This window comes from Nelumbo lutea, chromosome 2, assembly GCF_056320005.1.
Source record: "Nelumbo lutea isolate HS-2025 chromosome 2, American lotus-T2T, whole genome shotgun sequence".
In the NCBI taxonomy this organism is placed as follows: domain Eukaryota; kingdom Viridiplantae; phylum Streptophyta; class Magnoliopsida; order Proteales; family Nelumbonaceae; genus Nelumbo; species Nelumbo lutea.
This window is the reverse complement of record NC_142685.1, coordinates 50,104,026-50,130,057: the sequence shown is the minus strand read 5'-3', so window position 1 is coordinate 50,130,057 and position 26,032 is coordinate 50,104,026. Positions and strand designations below refer to the sequence as shown.

The 26,032-nt window shown below is 39.5% G+C and overlaps 1 protein-coding gene across 1 annotated transcript; it reads left to right on the top strand.

The window, feature by feature from the left end:
• The first annotated feature begins 1,391 nt into the window (after positions 1-1,391).
• On the top strand, positions 1,392-24,239 carry LOC148870574 (ATP-dependent zinc metalloprotease FTSH 10, mitochondrial-like). The gene is made up of 8 exons (XM_088971856.1): positions 1,392-1,646; positions 1,727-1,976; positions 2,095-2,166; positions 4,469-4,602; positions 12,889-13,374; positions 19,267-20,034; positions 22,662-22,889; positions 23,522-24,239. The coding sequence occupies exons 1-8, from the start codon at positions 1,596-1,598 to the stop codon at positions 23,996-23,998; spliced, it is 2,466 nt and encodes an 821-aa protein (XP_088827982.1). The 5' UTR covers positions 1,392-1,595; the 3' UTR covers positions 23,999-24,239.
• The last annotated feature ends 1,793 nt before the right edge of the window (positions 24,240-26,032 follow it).

The window sequence follows — 26,032 nt, the reverse complement described above, 5'->3', positions numbered from 1 at the left end:
AACCATTTGGTTGGACGGAATCAGAACCCCCCCCCCCCCCCCATTGTTGCTGGAATGGCATTCCCTCATTCAAGGGAATGACCATTCCTTGCCCCTCCCTTGAGAATGAAATCCCATTCTTGTTGATTTTAATTCACATTCTCATTCCCATTCTTGTTTGGACCAAACAGGGAATAAACCATTCCAATTCTAATTTCGACTACAAACCAAACAGACCCTAAGTTATTTATTTTGTGTCTCAATTTGGGATATGTATTTAGGGCATGTTCGTTTACTCTAAAGTTTGACACCTGAAAGTGCAATAATTACATTAAGAGGTATATTAATATTGGTGAACTTTTTTTGCCTCTAGCTTTGAATGTTGAGAATGTTATTCTAAATTATGAATTTCAAATTTTGAAAAGTATCAAATATCCATGTTGATCCCATATATGAGAGTTTTTGTTTGCCTTTTTGAGCGTATCGTTGGAAAACAAAAAGTTGATGAATGCACTTTAAGAGATAAGAGTTAAGAGGTAATGAACAACCATTTTCCTCTTAAAATTAAAAGTTTATTCTTAAGAGATAAGAGTTAAGAGGAAACAATGAAACCTTTACATTATTTGCAAATACCTCAAATATATTGTACACACATTCTTCCCAAATGCATATATAGTGTAACATGTAAATATAAGGTTTAGATATACTGGATACAAGGTTTTTCACTAATCAATAATATTTAGAAATACAAATAATATAATGAAAGTTTATAAGTTTGGGAATAAATAATGGAAAATTAAAATTCGCTTTCATTAATTAACTTATATTGTTGCTTTTAAAATTTGTATTCAAGTACAAGAGTGTTATTAAAATAAACTTTAACTAAGTCAATTTAATAAGAAATAGGTATTATCATCATCCGTGCCTTATTCCAAATTTATGGAATCAGCTACATGAATCCTCTTTAAAGCCATATCCATGGTATTAGTGTTTAAATTGTTTCTTACTAATTTCATTCTAGTATTTCTCTGTCTACCTCTAACCATTTTAGCCCTTCAATATAAAGAAAATTTTACCATTTTAACCCTTCAATATAAAGAAAATTTTACAATTGTATGAATTTGTTTTTGACAAAATAGAAAATAAACCACCAAAAACATCAAAAAATATAAAATTAATCCCCTCGGAAGCATAGATAATAGTCTGCTAATAAGTGAAGGGGACGAGGAAAAGAAACAAAAGGCTTTTGAATTTTAGCTTTCTGAAAGAAGATGCCATATATGGTCAAAAAGAGGTGAGCGAAGCCTAAAGAATAATGAAATTTGACCTAAAATTAACCGTGGATCGGTTCCCCCACCGGTCCAGCCGGCATGAGTCTGTCAACAACAACCCGACTTGGGAATTTCCTTTCCGATATTTTTTCCTTTCCGATATTTTTCTTTCCTCTTCCCCCTCCGTTCGTGGGACTGCTCGTTGTTTTTTCAACTAAACTGGACCATCGTATTTGCTCGTTTGAGATGAAACTTGTCTGGAAGTCTGATCTCTAAATCAACAACCATTGTAGTGTATCTTTCTTGCGAAATTATCCATAGATTCATGCTCCAATCTATGAAAGGATGATCTTTTCAAAGCTCGGACGCTCCCTGTCGCGGTCGGCAGGTTCAAGAGTAAGATATCTTCTTAGTTCTTTCTTTCTTATCAAAGTTATTCTGTTCTGAAGCTAAACCGTGGTTGCGTTGTTTTGCAGAATGGATATTTGGGTGCTTATGGCAGAAGGTTTGCGCTTCTAAACGATTCCCTTCTGCGATCTCCGCCACATAGAAACTCCTGCCTTGGGGGCGAGCACAGCAGATTAGGGTCTCTGAGGGGGTACTTGGCTTCTTTTGGAGCTAACAAGGAATTTGGTTCCAAAAGAAGCTCTTCTTTGGATTTTAATTTCCTTCTTGCGAACCCCAGATTCCATCGTTTTTTCTCCAATGAAGCTCCAAAAAAGAAAAGTAAGTAAGAAAATCGTTACGTTTTTTATTCGTTTGATCTTAACGTGATTATTGTTGTCCGAATGTCGTTTTTGCATTTAATTCTCTTTTTTTTTTTTTGAATTTTGTGATTTTATAGACTACGAGAACTTCTATCCGAAGGATAAAAAGGAAATTCCCAAAGGGAACAATCAAAAAACCGAGTCAAAAGGTATGTGCAAACCGTTCATAGGCTTATTACTTTGCTGGGGTATTGGATGGGAGGAATACAATTGTCAATTTTTGCACACAGAGAATAATTTATTGCTCAGTCATGGGAATATCATTGTTAACTTGTTGCCATTTTCTACTATTGACATTGTCTTGAACTTGAGTCAAATTTGTGATGCTTAAACTTGAATGGCCCATCAGACACCAGAGACAGGAAGGCCTTTATGAAGATGAGCTCACACTTTATTTTGTTTCGAAGTGCCATGATGGCTTCGGAGTTTCAAATAGTTTCTTACTTTCTTTTCTTTTCTTTCTTTGTACATTTGTCTATAGAAGAGTTTAATTATGAAACATGTGAACATTAGAATTTCCTATGGTGTTGTTATAGTTAATTGCTGGGGTCCAATGTCAAGTTTTCTATAATTGGTTTTGTTATGTTTGTCTTTGTATTTTGGCAGCTGGCCACCCAGATTGGTTTTCTGAAAATTGTAAATTCTAGAGAATGTTGAATAGAATAGAGTAGAATCGAATCACAAATTGTATTGTAGCTACCAAGGTTATTTTGGTTCTAAAAATTTGCACATGCATAAAAGAGTGATTTTACCCGGTTTTTAATCTATATCTACCATACATGTGCTTAATACAATAGAATTTACCAGTTGTACACTAGAAATGTAAGTTTATATAATCAAGTTTGACTTGAAAATGAACTAATCCACCTAAACTGATCCCTTAATGTACACATGATGGAAAATAAAGTCAATGGAATTTCTAAGCAGGTTTTAAATACCTAAATAAATCATATTCTAGTGAGGGTTTTAAAACAAGTGCCCCTTAAAAAATTTAAAGAAAAGAAGAAATGACAAAATAGAAAACCAGGTCTCAATTTAATTGGTCATCTTGGTTCCCAAATAGAAATATATCTGCATTAGTTTGAATATAGTTGAACCACTTGTGAATAATGTAGGGCAGCTTTCTGTTTATAACTTTGATGTAAACATGTAGGATATAACGGTTAGAACATGGCAGTTTTTCTATCACCAGTACCAATAAAACTTTATTGAAAAGATATTTTCTGATAAGTAAATAATAATAATCTGTATATGGAAACATGAAGGACCATAAAGGATGGTACACCAGTGGCCATGAAGCTCTCCCATGCAAAAGACAACAAAATTAATCACCATAAGTAACAGAGTGAAAATAGCTTGCAACATCTTTTTTTTTTTTTCTTTACTCCCTTCAAGGGTGGTGGTTAGGGACCAGTAATGAAAAATAAACTGCTTGGAATTATGGAATTATATCCTTAAGACATCCATGATGGACACTTAATACAGCAATCCCTACTCCTTTTTCCTTCATCCCATCCTAATGGAATTATATCGTCTTTGAATATGCTATATGCTACTGTGTTTTCTGCAGATGTTTTTTTAAGCTTCAAACTTTACTCCTCTTTTTAGTGACTTTTTTTTGCAATCACACATGGCAGGAAGCTCCACAAATCATTTTTCAAAAAAAAAAATCAACATTTTAATAAGTACAAAAACTAATACAATACACATTGCACTAATGCAGTAAGCTGTAAGTATTTCGAATTAAGAAAGAGATATCTGAACTCTCCCATCTTTTCTTACATAGTATTTATATTCTTTTTTTTTTTAATAAATTAATTAGGCACTTAGGCATCAAGATACTGACAGTGTAGAAGGAAGGGTTCCGAGCTCCTTGCAAACTAAGGGTTATGATCCTTCACATCGCGGACGAAAGAGGAGCTGATCCAATCTCGCAACTGAGGCTCTTGCTCCGCAGAGAAGGATACCCCCAGAAGCTTCCCAAAGTTCAATAAGTTCTCCACTTGACTTTCAACAGTTTCTTGCTCAACACACCCTTCTTTCTCTTGCGAGTCCATCCCAGCCTCCTGCACCAAGACGTCCTCTGGGTTGGATTCACCTCTCTCCATGGGAGGGCTATGCGGCCCATCTCTGCTAAACTTAGGCCTGGGTGAAGAATCATGGTGAGCAAGAAGCCATCCACTGCTTGTGGAGGGTTCTTAATTCCCTCCAACCTTTGCCGTATTGACTTGTAAAACAAACTTGAACTAGGGGCACCTTTACTCTGAAGCTGCTTTAAGCAAATTGGAAGATATTATGCATTAGCTAACACATTTTACATTATATGAAATATTTTAATGACTAAATGCAATATGTTTTGTATATTCTTTAAATCTTCATCTGTTTATTCTTACATTCTAAACAAGGCTATGTAAATTTTCGCAATTTGACAATTCCTTTACTGTTTTCCAGAGGAGTCAAACACCGAAGATCAGGGGAATTTTCAGGAAAATTTCATGAAGCAATTGCAGAATTATTTGACTCCTCTAATTTTTATTGCATTGTTGCTTTCATCCTTCTCTTTTGGTCCTCATGACCAAAAGCAGGTTAGTTTTATCATACTATTTTTTTTTTATCAGAAACGATAACTTTCATTAGAGATAAGTTAATCTGAATACAGAATTCAACCTTATTAGAAAAGGTTGATCCAATAAACATCAAACATTACAGCACTGCCCAAAAAAGACTCCCTTGCAGTCCCTTGTTTTGCTAGGGTGTCAGCAAAACCATTTGCTGATCTCCTTACCCACTTGAACCAAACACCCACCTCCCTTGTTATGCTAAGAATTTCCCTTATCAGATGTCTATATTGCCAAATTCCCAGCTGCCCTGATTGCATCCACCCAATTACCAACTTGGAGTCTCCCTCTATCTCAATCTTCTGTAGCCCCAACTGTTTGGCCACTTTTACACCTTGATGTAGTGCCAAAATTTCCGCTCTTACGGAATCTCCAACTCCTATTGGACCTGAAAACAAAGCCATTATCTTGCCTTCATTTATCATGCTATAAATATCCGATCTATTGTTACTGTTTAGTTTCGTTGCATAAAAAAGTGAATTTAGGTGTTGGGTTCATACTCTGTAGTTCACTGTGTGGTTTTTAGCAAGTTCCTTTTTCCATCAACTTATGAAAATAAAGTATTGTGATATTGTTATTCCTTTCATTATCTTTTTTTGGTAATAAATAAAAAAAGTAAATTTGTTAAGAAGAAAAAGGATTACCTTTATTATCAAAGAGAGTGAAGAATCTTTAGCTGCTTATTTAGGTCTTTGCTTGGTGTTACAAATGCAATCAGTTGGTTCTTTTTTTTTTCTCTCTCCTAAAAGAAGTTTTGGAGTGGTAGTACAACCAACAACAAGATATTGCTTTCTTACCACACTAAGATCTTTTCTTTATTATATTTGCCTTAAATATAAAATATCATCTATAATTCTGGAATACATCTTTCAATTTGTCCTACATAGGCTATTAAGTTCACTGGTCCAAGTCTAGTGTTTCAATTTCTGAATAATCCAGTGGTATGGAATTGGTGATTGTTATCTTTTTTATCAATAACTGATGATGCTTTGTTAATGATATCCAAATGGTGTATAGACTAATATGGTGTAAGGATAGTTCATGGAGATCTCTCAATTATAATGGCTGTATGCTGATCTCTCAATTCAACAGGCAATTACCCCATACGAAGGTCCATCTTGACACAGTTTGACATAGGCTTAGCATTACCTATGCTTGGTAGGCTTACGTTAAGTGGCACTATCGTAAATATCTCCAGTATGATTTTTCGGAGAAGTGACATTTCCTACTGGTAGACCACCAAAATCGTAACATACTCTTTGAGGAGGGGTGGCCGACCTCCTTGGGTACCTGACCTTGGCACTCCTAGACCAACATCCCTTGTGGGGCAGCCCTGGTTAATGGCTAGCATGGCTATCAGGGTTCCTCATGGGCACACACACGCTCATGGGGATAGTGAATGGATCAACACTCGCAACATACATGAAGGGGAGGCTTTCCATGTGGGTCTGGCCCAGGCATGTCCCTACACCACACCAACCCCGTCTAAGCTAATTGAGCTACCCCGTTGCTCACAACAGACGGGTGTGTTCAAGGCCCAACAGTTGCCTCACATCATGGCATTCCCCCTTTAGCATGTAAAAGGTGCTTCCCATGGATCGGAAAGAGCCACAAAGAGCCTCTACCATGTGCTGCGAGTTCATGATCCAGTGCCACTGACATCGGTGGAGCCATCATTGGGCCAACACATGGCCCTTACACACATTATGCTTGTCCTAGCTGCACATGGCCTGGGCGCACACATGTTTCTTCCGTTGCAAACCTAACCCCATGACAATCGGTATCATAGCACACAGTCGAGCCAGTTGAAGCGGTCCTCACAACAAGCAACCACATTACAGGGTGCAGTCCCTCAACACGCCCACTTGACAGGATTGAGCAAGCAACACACATCAAGCTTGGCAAGAGGCCAATCATTGCGTCCCCATTCCAATGATCCTGAAGCAACTCTCATGCGGGGGTAGATGCAAGTAATATTGTGGTGGTTTGAGTAGGGGAGTGCCATGCTTCCTTACAAACATCAGTCGCTTTCATTTTAGTGAGGTGTGGGTGGTATGCCTACATCTTGGTTTCATGATGGATGGGCCATTATTTCGTAGTTTTTCAAAGGCACTACTAAGGTGGGGACAACAATCCGAAATTGGTTGGTGTCGATGGTTGGTCAAGGAATATCACTGAAGTGGCGGCCCTCAATTGAAGCCACAATATTTGGAATGTTAGGAATGTGGGTATACTTGCCATTGGAGAATGGCGGCACAACACTAGCATTGCATAGGAGGACATGCTCAACACAACATCGGTAGAACATTTGCAACAACCACACACATCACACAAGCGGGTGCATGTTTGACAACATCATGGGTAAAAGTTGCCACCACTCGCACACATTGCGGTCGGATCCTTGAGGCAAAAAACATCAGGACCCCCTCGAAGCAAAGAGGTAGCCTGAACACAGTGAGGTGAAGTGTAGTTTCGAGGGCCAAAAGAGCATAATCCATGGATAGGTTTGAGTAACCCGAACACGGCAAGGTGAAGTCTGTACTCCAGTATGGTGAAAGGGTTTCCTAGGACACTATGCCAATAGCAGGAGAAGACCTATATATCGTGTTTGGTAGAACCATCGAAAAGCTACCTAGAAGACGTTCGAGCCTTAAGGTAAAGAGAACACGGGGCGGACCTTTGTGAAGCAACACACACACATCTTTGAGGGCCATACACACACATCGAGGGCATAGCCATTGCATGGTGTGAGTAACTGAACACAGTGGGTGAAGTCTAGGCACGCGACAGGCCGACATGGTGAAATGGTTCCATCCCCATAAATGGACACCAACATAGGCGAGACCTGAGTTAATCAGGCGGCCCTAACTACAACAATGAGCAGCTAAACTGGAGCGCACGTGGATGGAGCGGGACATAGACGCCCATTCACTAAGGAGCCGTTGTCGGGATGGCAACGAATTGAGTGGGGGAGCCTAACACAGTCTGACACAGGCTTAGCCTTACCTATGCTTGGTAGGCTTACGTTAAATGGCATTATTGTAAATATCTCTAGTATGATTTTTCGGAGAAGTGATGTTTCCTACTAGTAGACCACCAAAAGCTTAACATACTCTTTGAGGAGGGGTGGTCGATCTCCTTGGGTGCCTGACCTTGGCACTCCTAGACCAACATCCTTTGCGGGATGACCCTGGTTAATGGCTAGCATGGCTACTAGGGTTCCTTATGGGCACACACACGCTCATGGGAACATTGCATGGACCGGCACTATGCAATGCACATGAAGGGGAGGCTTTCCATGTGGGTCTGGCCCAAACATGTCCCTACACCACTCGAGCCCCACGTCTAAGCTAATCGAGCTACCCCATTGCTCATAGTGCACGAGTGTGTTCAAGGCCCGGTGATTTCCTCACATCATCGGTACAACAAGTGCCTCACATCATGGCATTCCCTCTTTGGCACACAAGAGGTGCCTCCCATGGACTGACAAGAGCCACAGAGAGCCTTGGCAATGTGCCACGAGGTCATGATTCAGTGCCACTGACCTTGGTGGAGTCATCATCGACCCGACACATGGCCCTTATACATCAGGCTTGTCCTAGCCGCACATGGCCTGGATGCCACACAGGTTTCTTCCATTGCTAACCTAACCCCATGACAATATGCTAACAGTTTCATGGGCTAGTGAATCAGCAAATGAGTTAGCATATCTTGGTGTTCATACCAAATCTGCACCCAAATTGAGTGCCAAAGGCCTTGCCTCCCTGATCTTATATCTTAGTCTCCAATGTCCATCCATTTCACCCTCTAACCCTAGAGTCGTAGACTTTGAGTCCCTTCAATGATTGAACTCTAGAAACCAAAGGAAGTAGCTAGGCTTGAACCTCAAAGTACAGGTTGTAATTCTGCTTGTATGGAATTGCTAATTCCTATTGGTCCACAAAAATCCACTTTGCTAACCTCATTATGGTCTCCAAATAAACCACCTATACCTGAATGCCCACTTTTCCCAAGGCTACAGCTATCAACATTCAACTCCTCTCTGTCCAGTGGAGGGGGAATCCATGACAGGTTTGGCTACCAATAGCTCAGGCTGCCAGTGTTAGTCATCTTTTGACTAATATCATTTGTAGGGCTAGCGGAAAATTCTTTCCTGGTTTTCACCCACTGAATGACTTTGATCTCTATCAGACCTACTATTGTGTCTCTGACTCTTTGGATTGTTTTTTGTCTAAGAAAATTCTAACTTTCTGTTCTTCCCATCTGTCCAAACAATGGCTGCTCTTGTTTGTCCATAGGATTTTACATCTTTTCATTCTGGGAGAGAATGAACTAATGCAAAATACAGTATCAATATCTGTTGGGGAACTCCACTTAACATCAAATAAAGCAAAAAAGTTCTCCCAAATTTTCATCATGAAAGGACAGGAGATTAGTAGGATGAATGTGGTTTCATAGCTTGCCTTATGGAGGAAGTGCATATTTGGTGATAATGTCCAAATCAGCCTTCTGTTTTGGAGAATCTAATAGGTATTGATCTTTAAATAGGTTATCTTCCAACAGAACATTCTAATTTTATGGAGGATAGTGCTTGACAAAAAGTTGCTTAGACAAGAAATGTTTGAGGGTGTTGGCCAGCGAGAATTAAGGCCTTGAAGAAAGAAGCACAAGAAAATTTTCCAAGGTGGTCCACAGTCCAAATCCTCCCATCAGAGTTATTATGATCCAAAAACAGACCATTTAATGACTCCAGCAAAGAAATAGCCTAAAAAATTTCACGGTCCTTGAGACCTTTGAAAAAACCAAAGTCCCAAGGGATAGGAGAGGAAGAGCTAGACAGAAAATAGGCTCTGGGGAAGTTCTGGGAATCCTGGGATATCAGGTGTGAGGGATGTTTAGAGATGCTAGTGGAAGCCTCATTGCTGTCCTCTTTGGGCTTATTGGAGTTTCTGATTTGTTGAGTGAAGAACTGCCGGCTGTATTGCAAGGACTAAGGTTGGGGAGGCTCCTTGGGCTGAGAAAGATCATAATAGAGGATTGGAGGGGATTCGTAGGTAGTGATAGCTCGGATGAGGAGCAAAAATCAAGGGATGTAGCAGCACCGACATACTATGATAGATGTCAGCTTCTTGTTAAGGGGCTTGAGGCTACTCTACTTGGATAAATAGATCTGCAAAGTGCAAACTGTTCGGTGGACTCATTAGTTAAGCAAGGGGGAACATGGGACAACTTCTTTTGGGCCAAGTGGTAAAGCAGAACAGGAACAGGATGTAAATTGTACATATGGAACCAAAATTCCTTCTTTTGGGTTGGGAGGGTTTTGAAAGCTGCAGCAATGGCACTAAAATTCCTTTATTACAGTTTGCAAATGATACACTTTTCTTCTGCAATGCATCTTCAGAATATGTGTTTAATCTGAGACACATCCTATGCTGGTTTGAGATAGTGTCAGGTTTGAAAGTTAATTTATCCAAAAGTGAGATGTTAGCAGTTGGGGAGGTCCCTAATGTTTAAGCTGGCTGAATTACTAGGGTGCAAGGTTGACAGCTTCCCTTCAAAGTATTTGGGGTTGCCCCACAGAAGTAAATGTACCACAAAGGCCATTTGGGGTCCAATCTTAGAGAGGATGGACACAAAGATGGTTGCTTAGAAAGCTTGGTACCTCTCAAAAGGGGGGAAGGTCACACTCATCAAAAGTATTTTGACAAGTCTTCCTGCTTATTACATGTCCCTGTACCAATTCCCTTGGGAATGGCCGGAAAAATAGGAAAAAAGATGAGGGGTTTCTTGTGGCTTGGATGGAGGGAATCTTCCAAATTTTATCCGGTCAACTGGGAACAGGTTTGAAAGCCTTGTTCTCATGGGGGTCTAGGAATCAGACAAGTTAAAATTTTCAATGATGCATTAGCTGGGCAATGGGGCTATGAGGTTCTCAAGGGAACCCAACAGTTTATGGGGGAAAGTAATTGCAGAGAAATATGGGGTAAACAGCAATGGTTGGGATGCAGAGAGGCCTCAATTGCTGTATGGATGTGGCGTGTGGAAAGGAATTTTCAAAGTTTTTCCTAAGTTCAGCAGAGGCATAAAGTTTAAGTTAGATGATGGAAGGAGGCCAAGGTTTTGACTTGACCCTTGGTGTGGAGACAGAGAACTAAAGACTTATTTCCTGCCCTTTATATGGTGGCCGAAAACAAGCCGGCCTTGGTTGCTGAATCATTTGTTGTGGAAGGCAATAAGATCACTTGGAAACCCTCTTTCAGAAGAAGCTTTTATGACTGGGAAATTGAAATGTTGGCTGAGCTCCTAGCTATGCTTCAGATTCATCTTCTGGACCTGCATGCTTAGGATATGAGATGCTGGAAGTGGGCAGGTGACTTCACTGTTAAATCTTTTTATGAAGGGCTAATTGGTGATCCTCAAGGTCAGTTTCCAAGCAAATCAATATGGAGATCTGCAGCCTCTTTAGAAGTAAAGCTTTTTGGTTGGGTGGTTGCCCGGGGAAGTGCCTTACTAAAGAGGTGCTCATGAAAAAGGGCTTTATCTTTTCAGATTTAAGGTGCTTCTTATGCAATCAGGCAACAGAGACCTCAAACCACCTATTTTTGCATTGCAAGTTCACTATGGCAATTAATCTAAACTGGTGCTTCCCAGCCTGTAAAAGCACTTTTTGAAGAATGGAAAATCTCTGGAATAACTAAAAAAGGGGAAAGTGTGCTGGTCTTATATCCCATTGGCAATTATGTGGTCTATATGGTTTGAGAGAAATAATAGAATCTTTGATCAGAAATCTATGACTAAAGCTGAGGTGGTTTCAACAGTTAGGGATTGGTTGGCTGTTCATAATGTATTTAAAGATAATACCTTTTCTGTTTCTTTTTTGAAGGTAGACTTTTTTTGAGGTCCTTGCATGGCTTACACGTGTATAGGAACTCATTTTACAGGGGACCATATACTTTTGATTATTCAATATAGTTTAACTTAAAAAAAACAGTACATACGGAACACCAAAATAACAGTGCTAGGCACAATATACATTTATTTTTTCTTATCTAATAAAAGTTAACAGCCACCAATAAATAGAAAGGAGTACAATCTAAGATACAAATGCATTACCACTGAGCCTCCCCCCTCCCCCTATTTAATGATATGTGGCTTTACTCTATTATTTCTTGCTTTTGGTGCAAATGTAGGAGTAGATAAAGCTGTGGTTTTAGTATGCAAATAATGATTGCTCACTATTAGCAAGTTTGTACATATAAATTCTCCAAACCTCTTCAGAGTTTCATCATATCCCAAATTTCACCTGTAGCTGATTTATAGGTTTTATACTAAAATCCTGGAGCTGGTGAGATAAAGTTGCTCAACTGTAAGCTAAACTAGGGTTCACAGCTTAAAAATTCTTGCTGTACGGCTTTGATTAGCCCATAAATTGTGATTTCATCTGCTATAGCACATATGTACATACATACATATTATATAGAATTAAAAATGAGGAAGAAGAACTACAAATCGGAATAATAGGCCACTTTAAATATATTTTGTATTTAGTTCAATTTGTTTGGCTGTTAACCAAAACCTCTTGGGAACCATTGATGGCTCTAATAGTTTAACTGCCCTGTCCAGTTTAGTCCAGTTGAGCACTGTTCTAAAGAGGTTTATTACCGATTTAGGTTCCAGTTCCCTAAAGATAATTTGATAGTTCATCTCAAGGCTGGCATGTGGCTTTGTTAACATATATTGGATTCCAATTCCAGTTCTTTGTCGCATCTCCCTCGATATCCTTGCTGGGTGTTATCTTTCTTTTCATAACCCGAAATGACATCAGATAGAAGTTCTGAATTCTGCTCCAATTTAGGGGGTTCTCTTATTGGGATGTTCTGTACCCTAGATGGATTTTGACACTAATCACTTGCACTATTGCAACTCGTGTTTTAACATCAAAATTATCTTATTCTTCAACATATACTTCCATAATTGTTAGTAGGTCAAAATTTTGGCTTCACATTTTCATGTGCATGCATTGTGAGGAATTGGTTCAACTATTACCTGCTTTTGTTATTAGAAATTAAGAATGTTTAGTTTCTTACACTTGTCTCAAGAAATTTTATTTGTTAACGAGAGGGCATAATTTATATGATGGTCGTGTGCATTTTTCTTGTTTAATTGTTCTATCTTTTTCAAACTTTCAAATGTGCAATGGGAGTTGTTATTTTCACTTCTGATGGCATTTACAATGGAATTTCATTGTTACAGATTAGCTTCCAAGAATTCAAAAACAAGCTTCTGGAACCTGGTCTAGTTGATCATATTGTTGTTTCCAATAAATCAGTTGCAAAGGTTTATGTCCGAAGGTCTCCACACACTTCCAGACAAACCAATGAAGATGTTGTTCAGGGACCAGCTAATAATACTCCTGCTAGAGGAAATGGAAGCCAATATAAATATTATTTTAACATTGGCAGTGTTGAATCATTTGAAGAGAAGTTGGAGGAAGCCCAGGAAGCATTAGGGATAGATCCTCATGATTATGTTCCTGTAACTTATGTTTCTGAAATGGTTTGGTATCAAGAATTGATGAGGTTTTTGCCAACAGCTTTGGTTTTGGGATCTCTTTTGTACATGGGGCGAAGAATGCAGGGTGGATTTGGCATTGGTGGCAGTGGTGGAAGGGGTAGCCGTGGCATATTTAATATTGGAAAAGCTCATATCACTAAGATGGATAAGAATGCCAAAAATAAGGTTAGAAATTCCTTTCGTATCCTTGGATCATACTAGATTCTCTAAAAATCTGAATAAGGATGATTATTTCTATTTTCCTGCTTGTAACATATGGTTAAAATTGCTCTTCACTCTTTTCAATATTTGCACCATTGATCAATTCATTACCATTTCCTCTCTATTAAAGAAAAAAATGTTAAAATATTTGTTTCTACTGTAGCTACAGTAGTCCGAACCAGTAAGGAGAAGAAGAAAGAGAAGGAGAAGAAGAAGAAGAAGAGAAGAAGAAGATGAAAGAACTGTCGAACCTGATAGCTAAACCCTATCAGTTGACCTCTTAATAGTGATTAGGCTTTTGATTAAATGTACAAGGACTAAACTGCCCCTACTTAAGTATGGGACAGAGAACCTCTAATAAGACTGCCACATAAGCTCATAAATTAACCAAGGTGAGTTGACTAATCTACCCTTATTCGGCTAACTCTAACACTCCCCCTCAAGCTGGAGAATATATGTCACATAATCCCAGCTTGTTATATATATAGTTCACTCTCTCTGAGCTTAAGGCTTTTGTAAACAAATTTGCCCACTAATCACCTGAGCTTACATGTTCTGTGCTTATCTCTCTAGTAAGAACCTTCTCTCTCACAAAGTGTCAATCAATCTCTATGTGCTTTGTTCTCTCATGAAAAATAGGGTTGGATGAGATATGGAGCGCAGCTTGATTGTCACAGTACAACTTCATAGGTTTATCCATGTGGAACCCGATTTCTTGTAGGAGATTCCTCAACCACACCAATTCACATGTAGTGTTTGCCATGACTCTGTACTCGGCTTCAGCAATGCTTCTAGCCACAACCGTCTGCTTTTTACTCTTCCACGTCACAAGATTTCCTCTAAGAAATGTGCAGTAACCTGTAGTAGATCTTCTATCAGACACAAAGCCCGCCCAATCTGCATCCGTGTACCCAACTAGTTCAAGTTTTCCTCCTGGTTTATACAATAGCCCACGACCCAGAGCTCCCTTCAAATATCTTACAATTCTAAGAACTGCATCCCAGTGAGATATACGAGGGTTCTGCATAAATTGGCTCACCACACTGACTGCAAAGGAGATGTCTGGTCTCATGATAATCAAATAGTTCAGCTTCCCCACTAGTCGTTTATACCTTCCAGGATCATCAAATATTCCCCCTGTATCACTGCTCAACTTAACATTTGGTTCCATAGGAGTTTTAGCCGGTTTTGCACCTAACAGTCCTATTTCGTCCAATAGATCGAGAATATATTTTCTTTGGCACAGGTTTACATTTTGTCTTGATTTAGCAACTTCTATACCCAAGAAATACTTCAATGTCCCAAGGTCTTTTGTTTGAAAATGATTTTATAGAAAGACCTTGAGTTTGTCGATCCCCAATTTGTCATTGCCAGTTATGACAATATCATCTACATAGACCACTAATAAAATCTTTCTAGCTTCTGAGTCATAGCTGAACACTGAGTGATCAACCTGACATTGTTTCATTCCAAAATTCTTCACCACTTCACTAAACTTCCTGAACCAAGCACGAGGCTATTGTTTCAACCCATAAATTGCCTTTTTCAGTCTGTACACCTTACCAGTCTCCCCCCTGAGCAACAAACCCTGGTGGTTGCTCCATATATACCTCCTCTATAAGGTAACCATGAAGGAAGGCATTTTTTATATCAAGTCGAAATAAGGGCCAATCATACATAACTGCCAGGGAAATTGACACACGGACAGAGCTAATCTTAGCCACTGAGAGAAGGTCTCCATATAGTCCACTCCATACAACTGTGAATACCCTTTAGCAACAAGTCTGGCTTTCAGACGCTTCACACTACCATCTGGCAAGTATTTAATAGTATACACCCATTTACAACCCACAACATGCTTACCAGGAGGAAGAGTAGTGAGCTCCCACGTGTGAGTATGCTGAAGAACAGAGAGTTCCTCCTCCATTGCCTGCCTCCACCCAGGTGAACTAAGAGCCTCTTGGACATTGTTAGGTATGGAAATAGATGACAATAGTGAAACAAGCTGGCGATGTGAGGCGGAAAGGCAAGATACTGAAACAAAATTGGAAATGGGATGGAGAGTAGAACTACGTTTACCTTTCCGTAAGGCAATGGGTAGGTCAAGTCCTGAAGGTTCAGCAACAGGAGCAACGACAGGATCCGCGGACAAGGTAGAAGTTGGAGGAGGGGCCGGTGTCGTTCGACGTGTATACACTTGCCGAATTGGTGGTCGTTCAGTAGGGATCTGCACTGGATGAAGTGACGAGTCAACTTCAACAGGAACACTTGGAACGGGATCACTGACCAGAAGAGGAAGAGGAAGTAAAGGTGGAGATGAAGATGCTTCAGTTCCTAAGAAGAGGGGAACAGACTCAAAAAGGTGACATCAGGACAAACATAGCACTTCTGAGTATTGGGATTGTAACACTTGTACCCTTTTTGAGTCCGAGAGTAACCAAGAAAGACACACTTAATGGAGCGTGCATCCAACTTGTCTATTCCAGGACTCAGATTGTGAACAAAACACACACAACCAAAGATACGAGGTGTTAATGGAAAGGGAGACAAGGTGGGGAACAAGATAGAGAAGGGAGACCGACCATGAAGAATAAAGGAGGGCATCCGATTAATGAGGAAACACGCAGTAAGTACAGCATCACTCCAAAACCGTTTAGGAATACTCATATGATGAAGAATAGATCGAGCTGTTTCAAGGAGATGACGGTTCTTCCATTCAGCCACCCATTTTGTTGAGGAGTGGATGCACAAGAAGTTTGATGAATGATGCCATGCTGTTCTAAATACTGTTGAAAGGAAGTTAGAAAATATTCACGACCATTATCTGAACAAAGAACTTTGATTGGAACACCAAATTGTGTACGTATTTCAGCATGGAATTTTTGAAAAATGAAAAATAATTCACTCATTTCTTTCATTAAATAAATCCATGTCATTCTTGAACAATCATCAATAAAAGTGACAAAATACTTGTAACCATTATAAGACTCTATTTTGATCAGGCCCCAAACATCTGAATGAACCAAAGCAAAAGGACTCAACATACGACTTTCAACTCTAGGACTGAAGGAAACACGACGATGTTTCCCAAACTGACACGACTCACACTGTAACACTGACAAATGACTCAAAGACGGAACTAGTATCTTGAGGCCTTGAGAGAAGGATGTCCCAGTCGACAATGCCATTGTAGAGGAGTGAGTGAAGTCTGAAGTGTAACTGATGATCCACCACCGTCAAGGTAATACAACCCACCAGCTTCATGCCCCCCACCAATCTTCTTCCCCGTCCTGAGATCCTGAAGAACACAAGAGGAAGGGAAAAAAGTAACAAAGCAGTTAAGAGTCTTGGTTAATTTACTAATAGACATAAGATTGAATGGAAACTTGGGGACATATAGAACAGATGATAAAGAAAGAGAAGCCATGTCAACATTGCCAACACCACAGATGGGAGAGGAGGAACCATTGGCAAGGTAACAGTTTGAGATGTGGAAGTTTCAGAGAGAGAAGAGAACACACCTGGAGTCCCGGTCATGTGATCAGAGGCTCCAGAGTCAATAATCCAAGGAGAGGTTTTAGATGACAGGCAAGCTATACCTGAGTGGGCAAGAGTAGCAGTAGTGTGCTGGGAAGTGGACTAAAGGAACCGCTCATACTCATCATGCGGTACACTCACCATCTCCCTTCCGGAAACAGATGTAGATGTGGAAGGAGTTAGGTCTGCTTGTTGATTATCATTGACATCAACCCCACCAGCAATAGCATGATTGGCCCATTTAGAGGGAGGGCGGCCATGAAGATCATAACAAAAATTTACGGAATGTCCTTCCCTATCACAGTGAGTACACTTCCTTGTAGAGCTGCCTTTTTCTTTGCCACAGCCTCCCCCTGAGTCATGACCACCACCACGGCCAAATATGGAACCACCACGACCTCCTCGGGAGGCATATCCTCCCCCTCCCCCTTTCGTACCACGTCCACCTCCTCTAGCTGTCACAAAAGCTGATCTATCAGACAGTGTGGGATTCTTTGTCTGTCCCAAAGAAATCCTGCGAAGCCGAGCAAACACTTCCTCAAGTGTAGGAAGGGTAGAGCCCCCCAATATTTGGGCCCTAACTGGTTCATACTCTGATTTCAACCCCACTAAGAACCTTGTGACATCTAGTTGTTCCCTCTGTTGTTGCTGAACCTTAACATCTGGAGTGAGAGGATGATAGACATTGAGTTCATTTCTCAGGTTCTTCATACTGGCATAGTACTCTTCTAGGGTTTTATTTCCTTGTTGCAGACCAAAGTACTCCTGATAGAGCTGATATACCCTTGTAGTATTATCTTGCCCAGAATATAGTTTCTTGGCATGTTCCCATATGTCTTTAGTTGTATCTAAGAACATGAAGTTGGCACTTATTTTGGGTTCCATACTATTCCATAGCCATGTCATGATTTGAGCATCCTTCTGTTCCCAATCATCAAACCCTAGAGAGTCAGCCGGTGGTTTATCTTCTTTCACATGCTTCACTTTTCTCTTTGCCTTGAGAAAAACTTCCACTGACTTGGCCCATGGAACATAGTTCTCACCATTCAGTTTAATTGAGGTCATCTGTACACCTAGATAGTCAGAGGAAACCACCACACTAGGTTTCTGATCACTACAACCATCTCCCATTGCTGCCATGATACTCTTTCAATGCTGCCTCTAATCTGAATTCCCAATCACCAACTAAGTGCTGCTGTCAAGAGTTTGATGTTCCAAAACCTACAGCAGTCCCTAAACACAATGATAGATACACACGCCTTTGTTCTTATCCACACCACTACTGATTTCACAAAAAAAAAACAGACTACACTGACATTAATTCAGCAATTACTAACCACATGCAAGCTCTCTAACAACTACTCAACAGAGTTTGTGCATCACAAGCACCACCACACAGCCATAGCTGTCACACACAATACAGACCTGCTTTAACGCTTTTAAGAGGGCACCACAAGACCAACAAAAACTCAACTAGTACCATTGCATTACACCTTGCACCATTTGGCCACCTACAGTAGCAGCCCTTACACCATTTGGTCACTGTAAACACAGCCTGTTCTTGGAATTTTTCCAAGAACCAGGGCAACAACCAACCTAGTTCTCTAGGTTCTGATCAGTCCTCTCAAGTTCTTGAAGATTTTCAACCCAAAAATACCAACAGCACACAGAGGAGAGATAACCTTCGTTTGAGAGCTTCAGCCAACCATTCACTGCTGAAATTTTTTTCTTAGGAAAGGAGGTTCTGTGCACCAGAAAAAAGAAGAGCTGTGGTGTTTCAGGCCTGGGACGAACCACTTTTCTCCATTGACAGCCCAGAGAAGAAAAGGAGAGAACTGAAGCACGAACTGAAACAGGTCACGAACTGACGTTGTCACGCTCTGATACCATGTTTCTACTGTAGCTACAGTAGTCCGAACCAGTAAGGAGAAGAAGAAAGAGAAGGAGAAGAAGAAGAAGAAGAGAAGAAGAAGAAGATGAAAGAACTGTCGAACCTGATAACTAAACCCTATCAGTCGACCTCTTAATAGCGATTAGGCTTCTGATTAAATGTACAAGGACTAAACTGCCCCTACTTAAGTATGGGACAGAGAACCTCTAATAAGACTGCCACATAAGCTCATAACTTAACCAAGGTGAGTTGACTAATCTACCCTTATTCGGATAACTCTAACAATATTCAATGGAAGCTCATAACTTAACCAAGGTGAGTTGACTAATCTACCCTTATTCGGATAACTCTAACAATATTCAATGGCATTCTCTGGCATGATACTTTTTCATGTATTTGATGTTTTTTTCCCTTATTGAGTGGTCCAGGTGTTCTTCAAGGATGTTGCCGGCTGTGATGAAGCAAAGCAAGAAATCATGGAGTTTGTGCACTTCCTCAAGAACCCTAAGAAATATGAGGAGTTGGGAGCTAAAATTCCGAAAGGTGCTCTTCTTGTAGGCCCTCCTGGTACTGGGAAGACACTTCTTGCAAAAGCAACAGCTGGTGAATCTGGTGTACCTTTTCTGTCTATATCTGGTTCAGACTTTATGGAGATGTTTGTTGGGGTTGGACCATCCAGGGTAAGGAACTTGTTTGCAGAAGCCAGACAATGTGCACCTAGTATAATTTTCATTGATGAGATTGACGCAATTGGAAGAGCAAGGGGGCGAGGAGGCTTTTCAGGTGCAAATGATGAACGTGAAAGTACTCTTAACCAGTTGCTTGTAGAAATGGATGGATTTGGAACTACTTCTGGAGTTGTTGTACTTGCTGGCACCAACAGACCTGACATTTTAGACAAAGCACTGTTGAGACCTGGTCGGTTTGATCGCCAAATTACCATTGATAAACCGGACATTAAAGGCCGTGAAGAGATATTTCAAATTTATCTTAAAAAACTCAAGCTTGACCACGAACCATCATATTATTCTGAGCGGCTTGCTGCTCTCACTCCTGGATTTGCTGGAGCTGACATTGCAAATGTTTGTAATGAAGCTGCTTTAATGGCTGCAAGAAATGAGGTATCACAGATTGCAATGGAACATTTTGAGGCAGCTATAGATAGGATAATAGGTGGTCTGGAGAAGAAAAACAAGGTAACTTATTTCTGACTGGCCAGTCTTTTTTATTCTTTTTGTTGCATAAGTGAATATGTAGATTCATTGCCCACTCTATCAGATAATGGGAATTTCCCTACAATAACAAGGAACAACAGATTGTATCATGATTGAACTTCATTAATTGTTCAAAGGAGAATATCATGTTGCTTTATGTAGAATCATTGGACAGCATCCTTTTTTCTCCTCAGGAGAATATACATGTTACTTTACAATATCATTAATCTTACTCTAATTAGCAATTACCTTTCCCTAAAAAAATGCTACACTAATTTGTACTTAATAGCATATAATTTACTGGAGGTTACAGAGAAACTATAGAAAAGATCTAGGGAACCAAACTCTATTTGTTTAGCACCTGTAAGTTTTGGTAAAACTTAATTTCTCAACTCCTAATAAGTTTTGGTCCATCTGGAGTGAAAGGAACACATGGATTTTTGAAAAGTGTGCTTATAGGAAATAATAGCAAGGAAAATGAGTGGCTCGTTATACTCATGGTTGGCAGTTGACAACCTCTTAAGGAGAGTTTCTTATAAATCCTTCTTTGATACAAGAGGTCTTCTTGTAACCAGTAGAAAGTTGCCGTTATAATCTCTTTATACATTTCCATTATACAGTATCTTGTTTTACATGGGTTCTGATGTAATTTTTTAATACCCTCGTGGTAAAAAAAAAAAAAAAAAACTCTTAATGAGTTACAGGGGCCAAACTGAAATTCTTAGATGAGCCTGCATCCTGTTTGTATTTTGACCACAAATGACAAGGAAAAGGTTCAAGCCCCCTATAAGTATTCCATCTTTCTCAGATATGACCTACATGTTTTTTGTGGCTTTGGCTATTACATGTATACTTGCTTTGGAGGACTACCATTCACACTACTCGCACTTGATTTGTGTTTCCTAGATTCAACTTTCCAACAACATGCAGTCCTTTTAGTAATTCTTTAGATCAAGCATCCTTGTACAAGCTTTGTCCAGTCATGGTTCACAATTTTGATATCAGATGGATGTTTCACTATGCAAAAATGGGGACATTTTGAGGTTATTCTGCTAATTTAAGACATTTGTAAAATCCAAAAAATTAAAGCAAACTACAAAAAAAGATTGTTAAGACTTTATGGATCACTTAGATGAAGCATAATTGCATATTTAAGATTCAAAAAACCATAACAAACTTTATATATCATGTAAGAGAAGATTAAGAGACTTAAGTAGGTTCTGTCTCCCTTTTAGTCTTTTAGTCGTCTTTTCTTCTATGCACACGTCATTCACTTGCCATTGATTTCTTTCTTTTTATTATTATATGTTTTGTTAATAGTGAGATACTGTATTAAGATTTACAAAGAAAAAAATTACATCAGTCTCCATGTGCATCAAGAAGCTATACATTGGGAATAAAGAAAAGAAAAGAAGACACTTGTTACAAAAAGTGTGCTTCAAAAACAAGACATGAAAAGAATTTCTTGAAAAAGGTTTTTGAATTGATAGCCAGGAGATAGGTTTCCTTTTATCCGTCCAAGAACAACATCATCTGAGCCTGCCTTGTTTCCGGGGGTTTCTTTTGCTCCTAATGATTACAGAAGGTATATTTTCCAAAGAAACTTCTGCTACTGAGACCACTAAGGAACCAGCTTCTAAATAGACACTCAACAGATTGAGGATGAGGAGTACATAAACGTAGCCCAAAACTTTGATAGATGGAATTCCAGAGCTTATAATTGAAGCTGCAATGGAGAAAGATGTGGTCTACAGTTTCCAAGGCTTCATTACATAATATGCATGATGTGCTGTCTAAAATCAATCCTCTTCTGATGAGGTTGCATCTGGTTAGACATCTTCCTAAAGCTGCATACCATGCAAGAAAAACTCACTTTTGTTATTATGTGTTTTGATTATCTTGGGAACCCTTTTTTTTTCAGTTGTTTCTTTTTTTTTTTTTTCCTTTTCTTTTGAATTATAGTGACTTAGTAAGTGAATCACATTCAGAATAATGAGTTATCTAACCACAAAATCCTTTTTGTTCTTTCAGAAAAAGATTTCCAAAAATCTTGGGCTATTTATTTGTATGAAATATTGGAATTTTCATTGATGTTCTACAAAATTACAATTCAGATGTTTAATTTATCAATGAAATTTGAAATATTCCTGATATATCAACAGTATATTGGAGGTGTAAGGGATAAAAATATTTTTGGAATATTTTGTATTATCCCTTAGTGAAATGTGGGGATTCCAGGGAGATTTTGCCAAGTCTCTATGGTACCCCCATTTGGAAGAACCAAAAGGATTTGAGTCTGGTTTATGAAGTTGAGGAGGTTGTAGGGTTTTGATCCAAGAAAGGTGCGAATTTTTTAAGCAAAAGGGTGCTGGTTAAAGGGATTTACCATACGTAAAATTCCCAATTCTGTCAACATTGAATTATTTAATGTTTGAAAATTCTCTTCTAGAAGTTGTGATGTAACTTTTTGTTAGATTTCCCCTTTTCTTCTCTCTTTTTCTCTTGATCCATACTTTGTATTAGTACCAGAAGCCAAATGTAAATAAACACATTTATGTTGCCCATAATAATCTTATTTCAGCCTCCTTCCTTCCTATTTGGTCAAGCAGGTTATAAGCAAACTGGAGCGCCGGACTGTTGCTTACCATGAATCAGGCCATGCTGTGGCAGGGTGGTTCTTGGAACATGCAGAACCCTTGCTTAAAGTAACAATCGTTCCACGTGGTACTGCAGCACTTGGGTTTGCTCAATATGTTCCAAATGAAAACCTTTTAATGACTAAAGAGCAGCTCTTTGACATGACATGCATGACCCTAGGTGGCCGAGCATCGGAGCAGGTACTTTGAATATTTTAGCCTTTCTTGTATTTCAGGAGTAAGTAGCCAACGGGATGCCTAGTGGAATATGAACATCTTGCACTAGTGGGAAGCAGCACTTTTCAGTTTCTAGCTTCTGCCCCAGATTTTGAAGATTCTATTACTTTACCCTTTTCTGAGCAACAACAAAGAATTATAGAAAATTTTCTACTTTAATGTGAGTCATGAACGGGAAAAATGCCTACTGTGTCGGTGATCTTTTGGATTACATGGCAGAACTGGATTTGAATTCTTTTCCTGTCTCGATTCCATGGATTTGAAACTGCTGGCCTTCCCCCAGGTGTCATTTGAATTCTGCCAAAACATGGTGACAAATTTATTCTTTATACCAAACTCTGGTGCCAAGAAATGCACCCAAATAATGGGATTCGAAGATTCTTAAGATTGAGAATCCCAATTCTGTCCCCAAATCCAAACCTACCCACCCTATTCCATAGGCAATCCAAAGGAATCTGAATATCTTGCAATAACTGGAACCGGCAAGCAGTTTTTTTAGCTTCTATCCTGGGAGATGCAGCAAAATTATTATCTTGATGTATTGGTGTGCTTGAACCATTCATCTATTATAGTAACCTGTATTCATTTTGGTGCAGGTTTTGTTAGGAAAGATCTCGACAGGTGCCCAAAATGACCTGGAGAAAGTAACCAAGATGACCTATGCCCAAGTAGCCGTCTATGGTTTCAGTGACAAAGTAGGTCTCCTCTCTTTCCCGCAAAGGGATGATTCATTTGAGATGACAAAGCCCTATAGCAGCAAGATGGGAGCGATTATTGACAATGAGGTGAGAGAATGGGTTGCCAAGGCTTATGAACGCACAGTTCAATTGATAGAGGAGCATAAGGAGCAAGTTGCTCAGATTGCTGAGCTATTACTTGAGAAGGAGGTCCTACACCAAGAGGACTTGGTTCGAGTATTGGGGGAACGTCCTTTCAAGTCAATTGAGCCCACCAATTATGACAGATTCAAACAAGGGTTCCAAGAAGATGAGAAGAGTAGACAGACCACAGAGGTTGGGAGTGTGGAGGGTGACAGATCATCACCGCTTGAACCTGAGGTTGTCCCAACCTGATATTAAAAGAGGCTTTTCCTTGTATATGTGAAGGATTTTTATTTTTTCCATGGTCTATTTAGATGAATTAATTGTATAGATTGTTATATGGAAAATGCTAGTATGTGGAACTTTATTATATGAGAATGAACTGACTACACAACTCCCACTGTATTGGTATGCATTCCCCATTATGATACCAGGTGCCATGAAGTTAGAGGCTGAGGTTTCTCACTTGTCTTATGAAAAGGCTTTATTTCCACATACTTGTATGACCATTGTGTTACAATGTTTCTTGATGAATCATTCACAACGGTGGTAGTGTGATTTTCAGTCCCCTTGAATTGATTACTAACCAATTTCAATTGCTGCCTGGTGTAGTGGCTTGGAAAGTTGATATTCTTGTTCAATCATAGTTGGCTAATGAAATGAGAACTTCCATCATTCCAAGGAAAACAGCGTTGGAAAGTTCATACTCTTGTTCAATCATAGCAAGAGCATACTGTCCGTAAAAGAATGGAGTGCAGGGTGAATTTCAATTGATACATCATTGTCAATGTGCCAATACAAGATAGAAAACAGCGCTGAATTGTTCCAGACAGACCAGACCATGAATCAGCTCTGTTATGTTGAATGCTGAAATCGTATGGACGCCTCATAGAGGGGTGACACCCATCTTAGACTTCAGTTATTTGCTACTACCAATCAAGGTTCAAAGTATCGACATGTAACGGCCCGTATCAGCTGATACATATCATTCCAGGACCCCTCTGATACGCCCCTATAGTGGGTGTATTGGGGGTTTGACCGGCTCAGGGGGTGGAAGAGCCCTAAACCGGTTCCCCTGAACTGGTTTCAGAAAAAAAAAGTAAGAAAAAAAAATAGTATTGATTCGCCTGATATGCCCCTATTGGTGTATCGGGCGTATCGATATTTTGAACCTTGCTACCAATATATATGGCTTCGATGGTACTATAAAGTACAGCATGCCCGCATTTTAATGCAGTTACAGTCTAATCTGCAAATCAGTATGGAATTAGGGTCTGTTTGGTTTGGAATTAGAACCGAAATCATAATTTTTTGGAATTGAAATCAGAATGGTCTATTCCCATGATTCAGAAAGGAATAGGAATGGAAATTGGAATCAACAGGAGTAGGAGTTCATTCTCAAGGAGGGGCAGGGAATGTCATTCTAACAGGAATAGAAACGGGATTCCGATTCTGCCCAACTAAACAGTTGGAATCAAAATAGCCCATTTTGATTCCGATTCCATACCCTTCCTTATTCCTGCAAACCAAACAAAGCGTAAGGCTCTTTGGGCTTTTAAAGGTTTTAAAAGTTTTGACCGTCCATCCATGATTCACTAAGGTATTATTTCAATGGTTATGAACAATTTAAGTTTCAGTTTTTAGTGGCTTATCCAGAAAGCAAGCTTGCCTTTTTGACGTTTTCTTTATACAATCACAAGTAATTGACAGCTCTACATTTTCCTAACATGTTTGGCTTTGACTTGATAGAAAATAACATAAAAACAGAAAACTGAGGGAAAGTTCTTAACGAATTTTGAGACTTTTGCAGACAATTCCGATATATACTATGTGATGGGGTTGATGTAGGATATGGAAGGCCATAGACAGCCAAGCCAGAAGGTCCCATGCCCATATGCAAGCAATTGATTAGTAATTTTATTTATCATATGGGCGCACCACATAATTCCTCCACTTGTCAGAATAATAAGGGGGAGGTGTTTGGGGCATTTAGGTGGTTATCATTTATTGACAAGTCATTTGTATCCACAGGATAAAAAAGCATAAACGTCGGTTGAATAGTTAAAAGTATATACAATTGGGTGGTCGGAATTGCATATTAATTAGCACCGGCTACTTTCTCATCTCAACTCAACTATTCTTCTTAAAATTCTCTTTCTCTCTCTTTCTGAGAGTCAGAGATTCAAACAAGGCTGCTTTTTATTAGACAACGATCTTCAAATCCTATTCTACGTGAACGTGTGGCAGCATGGAATGTGGTGTAGAAGTTCTTCACGTGGTCCTCCC

Coding starts and splice junctions, on each gene's coding strand:
- LOC148870574 (XM_088971856.1), top strand. CDS start 1,596: ATGATCTTTTCAAAGCTCGGACGCTCCCTGTCGCGGTCGGCAGGTTCA. Junction 1,647..1,726: donor CGCGGTCGGCAGGTTCAAGA/GTAAGATATCTT, acceptor GTTGTTTTGCAG/AATGGATATTTGGGTGCTTA. Junction 4,603..12,888: donor GTCCTCATGACCAAAAGCAG/GTTAGTTTTATC, acceptor TCATTGTTACAG/ATTAGCTTCCAAGAATTCAA.